General features: G+C 38.0%; 1 protein-coding gene across 1 annotated transcript in view; it reads left to right on the top strand.

Annotated features, from left to right (window-relative positions):
• The first annotated feature begins 1,436 nt into the window (after window positions 1–1,436).
• Window positions 1,437–8,271, top strand: part of LOC117449517 (microtubule cross-linking factor 2-like) — a 7,726-nt gene continuing 891 nt past the window's right edge. Inside the window, exons 1-2 of the mRNA XM_034087245.2 lie at window positions 1,437–2,089; window positions 3,890–4,114. Of these exons, the coding sequence (XP_033943136.1) occupies window positions 1,559–2,089; window positions 3,890–4,114 (756 nt within the window). The 5' untranslated portion in view covers window positions 1,437–1,558. The remainder of the gene's footprint in view (window positions 2,090–3,889; window positions 4,115–8,271) is intronic.

The following is an 8,271-nucleotide window of genomic DNA, read 5'->3' as shown; positions in this document are numbered from 1 at the left end:
TCTAAAAATAGATGTTTTAAAATCAGATTAAGTAATATTACCTTAAATCAGATGTACAAACAACTTAAATACAGGCTGAGGATTCCTGATTCCTGGGTGTATTATTAGCTTTGGATCGGGTTTCTGTCTTATAAACTAGCTTCATGATAATTAATATCCCACTTTTATATTGTGTTGGCTCTAATTTAACCGTCTATAGAGTTTTATTCGTCAGATAATTTACATATGTTTACTCTTTTACTTTTAGTTGTTTTATTTTTCTATTTTGAGATGTTTATATTGTATAATTGTTTATGTTCTACTCTTGCTACTAACTGCAGTATTTTGTCACTTTTTAGAACATTTTAATTATCCAGAATGTTTATACTGTTGTTAATATAATATTTTTCATCTTATTTGTACTTTGAATTTTTTGTTGTTAATTCTCTGTTCCACTTTTTAACTATTTTTTACTTTATGAACACACTGATGTAACAAAAATATTTCCCAGATTGGGATCAATGAAATACAGGCAGTGGCTCAGTCAGTAGGGGCTTGGACTGTGAGCCGTAGGCTCGCCGGTTCAAGTCCCCGAACAGACCTAAATATGGAGTGTGGACTTCTACTTGGAGAGGTCCCAGTTCACCTCCTGCCCTCCCCACTCCCATTGCTCTGCATGTGAGACCATTACAGAGAGTTTTGTATTTAGCTGTAGTTCCATTATTAATCCACAAGGTGGCAGCTTTGGACCTTTTAACAATTACCCCTGATTGACACGGAATCAATATTTAGGGATTTAGGGATTAAGTTGTAACATTATAAATATATGTGACGGTGTGGTGTAGGTAAGAGTTTGTGTTGCCAACAACGCCACCTAAGGGAGTTTCACCCTATAGGAACTAACTATTGATTATAAAAGATTTAACCCACAAGGAACACAGGTTCGTTTTACATAACGGGCCAGAGACATGTTTTAGTTTTTTGTGTGCTAAATTGTGTGGAGTTTCAGCAATGAGTGTGTCTTGTTGTTCAATAGTTAGTTCCTATGGGTGAAACTCCCTTAGGTGGCGTTGTTGGCAACACAAACTCTTACCACGCCACACCGTCACATAGAAAACATTATACTACAAGATTCAATTTTAAGTTACCATGTGTCAACAATCAACCTGTTGGTTTCCGTTCAAATTGGTCCAATTCTAGAAAACGAAATGAAAATAATTTGTTATTTTCTTCTTATTATCTTATAAAATAAACAGTTTGGACCAAAGAAGAATAGTGTGGGAAATGTGGTTTAATGTGAAAACAATAAAGAAGTTAGACAACGTCATCCAGGGTGAATGACAGAGTTTTATTTTGGAATTGGGGACCGGAAGTCATTAAAAAGCCAGGTTACTCCCACACTGCCGGTGACTCTCTGCGCATTTTGGGAAAGTTTTAGTCTTCAGGATGGAGAGCAACCAGTCGGATGTCTTCCAGTCACGCTTAAGCTTCTGATTCAACACCTTTTATAGAGCTGTGGAACCATAATGATCTTTTTTAACTGCATAACTTAAAAGAAAAAGAAGAAGAAAAAGTCGTGATGTCTGCGCTCCGGAGTCAGAAACAACCCAAGGCGCAGCAGCCGGTTTACGCGCAGAGGAAGAAGAAAGATTATTCCAGAGAAGCTCACAGTGGCTCTCAGGAGGGGAAAGCACCGGGGAAAGGACCGGGGAAAGGACCGGGGAAAGGACCAGGGAAAGAGGGGAAAGAGTCCTCCGGTTCCCCCGCAGAGAGGAAGCTGTCAGACGCCTCCAACACCTCGGAGGATCTGAGCAAAGACTCCGGCTGTGCGTCCGGGAAACTCTCCTCCTCCTCGGACAGCAGCTCTGAGATCTCGGATTCTTGCCCCTCGGAGGGAAACAGTAAAGAGTCTCCCAGCAGAGAATTAAGCTGGATCGACAGAGGAGCTTATCTGTGGAGAAGTGACGGGAACCCGTGCGTAAAGGGAGACTCCCAGCCGCTCAGCATGCTCCAATCTCCGGACGGTTTTATGGATCTCATGATGGGGGAGACCACCGAGGATCTGGTGCGCGAGGTGGAGGATTTGAGATCAGAGAACGAGTATTTGAAGGTGAGTTTGATTTAAGGTGTTTATTCTGTTAGCGTAAATATAAGTGGGAGAAGTATTTAGAGTTTTGACTTAAATATTAAAACGATGAATCAATGAAGTATGTATTTGTCTCTGACCCCGCAGGGTTAAAGGACATGAGCAACAACCTTTTAACAACAGGAGAAAAGTTGGATCCAAAATAAATATATTGAATCAAATCAGTCAGAAAGGGATGCAACATGAAAGAATGAGCCTCAAGTTAAGAAGAAAATGAAACTATAAACTCCCACCAAACAGACGAAAAATTGATAAGAAAGTGAAACAATGAACTACCACGAATGAAAAGCAAGTAAAGCTAAATGTGACACGAAAGGAGACACCAAACAAATTCAAATCAGATGCAAAGAAAGTAGATCACATTTCGAAAGAGGGATGCAAAATGAGACGCAAAACTTCCTCTATTTTGAGTCCATTGGTCTTTGAATGAAGAATCCAGTAACCACAAAGGGACGCAAAAAGAGACGTAAAACCACCCAAATGGGATGCCAAATTAGATACAGAGCAGGATACAAAATGGGCCGCATAAAAGAAAGCAAAAGGGCAAACAAATGAGAGGAGAACTCAGAAGAAAATACGGCAAACTACCACAAAGGGATGCAAAACAATAAGCAAGCCAGTCTCGCGACATTTCGTGTAATAGTCACGAAATTGATTTAATCTACTGATTCGTGTTCACCAACACGATTTCCCCTTTTTTTTCGTGTCACACAGAACGATTTTAAAAGCATGTATTTCTCTTGGTAGTATGTTTCGTGCCTGCACCACGTCTTTTTGTCCGGTCGGGTCTTGGAAGACCAGAAGCTGTGTGGTTCATAAAAACATTTTCTTACTCAATATCTAACCCTAAGCCTAACCCTTTTATTTTAAATTGTATAATGTCTGAGTTTTTTTTGCCGTCCGCGAGGAAAAAGAAAAGAAATGGAGCTCAGAAACTCAGAATACTGAAATCTGTATTTTTTCTCATCTTTTTTTCCTTCTAATTTGTTATTATTTGGTGCAGGCACGAAACACACTACCAATAGAAATACATTGCTTCTAAAATCGTTCTGTGTCAGAATACTGAAATCTGTATTTTTTCTGTGTGACACGAAATAAATGGCGAAATCGTGTTGGTGAACACGAATCAATAGATTAATTTGAGACCGGGTTGAAGCAGCAACATTTGACTCAAAACAAGACACCAGACAAATTCAAAACAGACGCAAAGAAATGACCATAAATGGACGCAAAATGTGACGTAAAATCACCCAAATGGGATGCCAAATGAGATACAAAAGAGGACACAAAATGGGCTGCAAAACCAGACGAGAATCAAGAAGACAATTAGACAAACTGCCACCAAGGGAAGATAAGCACAATTTGACTCAAAACAAGACACCGAACAAATTAAAAACAGACTCAAAGAAAGTAAATCCCATTTCGAAAGAGGGATGCGAAATGAGACGCAAAAAATAACCACAAGGACGCAAAACTTCCTTTATTTTGAGTCCATTGTGCCGCATTATGTATCTAATATATCATATTCCAATTACTTTATATAGACTCTCCTTGCACTATTTCTATTCTATTTTATTTGTATTTACTTGCACTATTTGATCAGTTTTATTGTGTTTCACTGTTGGAGGAGGAGCCTGTGACCTCAGATTCATATCTACACTGTAGCTACACATGACAATAAAAGCCTTGAATCTTCCTCTTTCTCCCTCAGGTCTTGTGTGCAGTAATGAAAGTTGTTGTGTTGTTGTTGTTGTTGTGTTGCAGGATGAGGTGGAGGAGCTGCGCTGTGAGATGCTGGAGATGCGCGACCTGTTCCAGGAGGAGGAGGTTTACCAGCTGCAGAACCTGAAGCTGCAGCTGGACCAAAGCAACAAAACCTGCCGCGTCCTGCAGTACCGGCTCCGCAAGGCCGAGCGCCGCAGCCTCCGAGTGGCCCAGAGCGGGGGGGCGGACGGGGAGCTGGTGCGCAGCCTGGAGCACGACAACAAGGTCAGAGGTCATTCGTTTATCCTCTGCAAAGGACTTAGGGATGGCAAAAGTACACACTTCCTTTACTCAAGTGGAAGTACAGATACTCGTGTTTAAAAATACTCTGGTGAAAGTAGAAGTACTGACTAAACTTCTTTACTCAAGTCAAAGTAAAGAGGCTTTGAAGTGTACTTCAGTAGAAAGTACCCATAACTAGCAGCTGCTTTAAAGAGTACCTGACCTCCCTTTATATCAATAGAACAATAATGTCATTGTTAGCTAATGAATGTTTCCATGCTGAACAACGGCAACATGACAACGTTTCCATTGGTCCCTCTCCTTTAGAGAAGACCAGGAAGTGATGGATACACGGATCGTGTTCCAACCAATAGGCACGCAGTGACTCTAAAGAATAATGATCACGCACCAACACACATTCAGACTAAAGGAACCAGCTGTTTGGAAATGAGAGAAGTAGAAAGTACAGGTATTTGAGTTCAACATGTAAGAAGTAGAAAGTACAGGTATTTGAGTTCAACATGTAAGAAGTAGAAAGTACAGGTATTTGAGTTCAACATGTGAGAAGTAGAAAGTACAGGTATTTGAGTTCAACATGTGAGAAGTAGAAAGTACAGGTATTTGAGTTCAACATGTAAGAAGTAGAAAGTACAGGTATTTGAGTTCAACATGTAGAAGTAGAAAGTACAGGTATTTGTGTTCAACATGTAGAGAAGTAGAAAGTACAGGTATTTGAGTTCAACATGTGAGAAGTAGAAAGTACAGGTATTTGAGTTCAACATGTAGAGAAGTAGAAAGTACAGGTATTTGAGTTCAACATGTAGAGAAGTAGAAAGTACAGGTATTTGAGTTCAACATGTGAGAAGTAGAAAGTACAGGTATTTGAGTTCAACATGTGAGAAGTAGAAAGTACAGGTATTTGAGTTCAACATGTGAGAAGTAGAAAGTACAGGTATTTGAGTTCAACATGTAGAAGTAGAAAGTACAGGTATTTGAGTTCAACATGTGAGAAGTAGAAAGTACAGGTATTTGAGTTCAACATGTGAGAAGTAGAAAGTACAGGTATTTGAGTTCAACATGTGAGAAGTAGAAAGTACAGGTATTTGAGTTCAACATGTAGAGAAGTAGAAAGTACAGGTATTTGAGTTCAACATGTGAGAAGTAGAAAGTACAGGTATTTGAGTTCAACATGTGAGAAGTAGAAAGTACAGGTATTTGAGTTCAACATGTAGAGAAGTAGAAAGTACAGGTATTTGAGTTCAACATGTGAGAAGTAGAAAGTACAGGTATTTGAGTTCAACATGTGAGAAGTAGAAAGTACAGGTATTTGAGTTCAACATGTGAGAAGTAGAAAGTACAGGTATTTGAGTTCAACATGTGAGAAGTAGAAAGTACAGGTATTTGAGTTCAACATGTAAGAAGTAGAAAGTACAGGTATTTGAGTTCAACATGTAAGAAGTAGAAAGTACAGGTATTTGAGTTCAACATGTGAGAAGTAGAAAGTACAGGTATTTGAGTTCAACATGTGAAGAAGTAGAAAGTACAGGTATTTGAGTTCAACATGTAAGAAGTAGAAAGTACAGGTATTTGAGTTCAACATGTAAGAAGTAGAAAGTACAGGTATTTGAGTTCAACATGTAAGAAGTAGAAAGTTCAGGTATTTGAGTTCAACATGTGAGAAGTAGAAAGTACAGGTATTTGAGTTCAACATGTGAGAAGTAGAAAGTTCAGGTATTTGAGTTCAACATGTAGAAGTAGAAAGTACAGGTATTTGAGTTCAACATGTAAGAAGTAGAAAGTACAGGTATTTGAGTTCAACATGTAGAGAAGTAGAAAGTACAGGTATTTGAGTTCAACATGTGAAGAAGTAGAAAGTACAGGTATTTGAGTTCAACATTAGAGAAGTAGAAAGTACAGGTATTTGAGTTCAACATGTGAGAAGTAGAAAGTACAGGTATTTGAGTTCAACATGTGAGAAGTAGAAAGTACAGGTATTTGAGTTCAACATGTGAGAAGTAGAAAGTACAGGTATTTGAGTTCAACATGTGAAGAAGTAGAAAGTTACAGGTATTTGAGTTCAACATGTAAGAAGTAGAAAGTACAGGTATTTGAGTTCAACATGTGAGAAGTAGAAAGTACAGGTATTTGAGTTCAACATGTGAGAAGTAGAAAGTACAGGTATTTGAGTTCAACATGTGAGAAGTAGAAAGTTCAGGTATTTGAGTTCAACATGTAAGAAGTAGAAAGTACAGGTATTTGAGTTCAACATGTAAGAAGTAGAAAGTTCAGGTATTTGAGTTCAACATGTGAGAAGTAGAAAGTTCAGGTATTTGAGTTCAACATGTGAGAAGTAGAAAGTACAGGTATTTGAGTTCAACATGTAAGAAGTAGAAAGTACAGGTATTTGAGTTCAACATGTAAGAAGTAGAAAGTACAGGTATTTGAGTTCAACATGTGAGAAGTAGAAAGTACAGGTATTTGAGTTCAACATGTAAGAAGTAGAAAGTACAGGTATTTGAGTTCAACATGTGAGAAGTAGAAAGTACAGGTATTTGAGTTCAACATGCAAGAAGTAGAAAGTACAGGTATTTGAGTTCAACATGTAAGAAGTAGAAAGTACAGGTATTTGGGTTCAACATGTAAGAAGTAGAAAGTACAGGTATTTGGGTTCAACATGTAAGAAGTAGAAAGTACAAGTATTTGTGTTCAACATGTAAGAAGTAGAAAGTACAGGTATTTGGGTTCAACATGTAAGAAGTAGAAAGTACAGGTATTTGGGTTCAACATGTAAGAAGTAGAAAGTACAAGTATTTGTGTTCAACATGTGAGAAGTAGAAAGTACAGGTATTTGAGTTCAACATGTAAGAAGTAGAAAGTACAGGTATTTGGGTTCAACATGTAAGAAGTAGAAAGTACAAGTATTTGTGTTCAACATGTAAGAAGTAGAAAGTACAGGTATTTGGGTTCAACATGTAAGAAGTAGAAAGTACAAGTATTTGTGTTCAACATGTGAGAAGTAGAAAGTACAGGTATTTGAGTTCAACATGTAAGAAGTAGAAAGTACAGGTATTTGGGTTCAACATGTAAGAAGTAGAAAGTACAGGTATTTGGGTTCAACATGTAAGAAGTAGAAAGTACAGGTATTTGGGTTCAACATGTAAGAAGTAGAAAGTACAAGTATTTGTGTTCAACATGTAAGAAGTAGAAAGTACAGGTATTTGGGTTCAACATGTAAGAAGTAGAAAGTACAGGTATTTGGGTTCAACATGTAAGAAGTAGAAAGTACAAGTATTTGTGTTCAACATGTAAGAAGTAGAAAGTACAGGTATTTGGGTTCAACATGTAAGAAGTAGAAAGTACAGGTATTTGGGTTCAACATGTAAGAAGTAGAAAGTACAAGTATTTGTGTTCAACATGTAAGAAGTAGAAAGTACAGGTATTTGGGTTCAACATGTAAGAAGTAGAAAGTACAAGTATTTGTGTTCAACATGTAAGAAGTAGAAAGTACAGGTATTTGGGTTCAACATGTAAGAAGTAGAAAGACAAAGACAAAACAAGACTCAAATAAGACTAAAAAACAAGGCGTGAAAAAACTAGAAAGAGTCAAAAAAGAGAAATAGGATAGAAAAAAGGCGTAAAACGAGACTCAAAGGAGACAAAAGAGAAGATGCAAAATCTCTACAAAAGTAACAGAAGATTTGAAACAAAATATCTATAAAAAAGGCGTAAAAATGTCACTCAGATGAGAATAAAAAACAAGTTGCAAACTAGTTAAAAATGGTAAAAAGCAAAATGAGATGCAAAACTCAAAAACCTAAACTCCAACGAGGACAACACAAGATGCAAAACCACCAGAAAGGGAGGCATATGGGAAGCATCGAGAAGAACGGGCAAAACTAAGCTCACGAGACCGAAAAGCAAAATGACTGAAAAAGACGACGCAAATCAACAAATCGTTCAGAAAAAGCAGCAAGAGGCGGAAAAGAGGCAAAATGGCCACGAAGGTAAAATGTCTGGCTTTTGACTGAATCACTGCGATTCCCGTCGGACTGCATTCGACAGCAGCCTGACTCACTGAGCTGTGAAACACTTCCCTGCCGCCACAGAAGCGTCATTAGTTCAACATGTCTTCATCACGCATGCTGTTTTTATTTGAGCCG

Source organism: Pseudochaenichthys georgianus, chromosome 7 (assembly GCF_902827115.2).
Source record: "Pseudochaenichthys georgianus chromosome 7, fPseGeo1.2, whole genome shotgun sequence".
NCBI lineage: Eukaryota > Metazoa > Chordata > Actinopteri > Perciformes > Channichthyidae > Pseudochaenichthys > Pseudochaenichthys georgianus.
The sequence above is the reverse complement of the archived record's forward strand: the minus strand, read 5'-3'. Positions and strand labels throughout refer to the sequence as shown.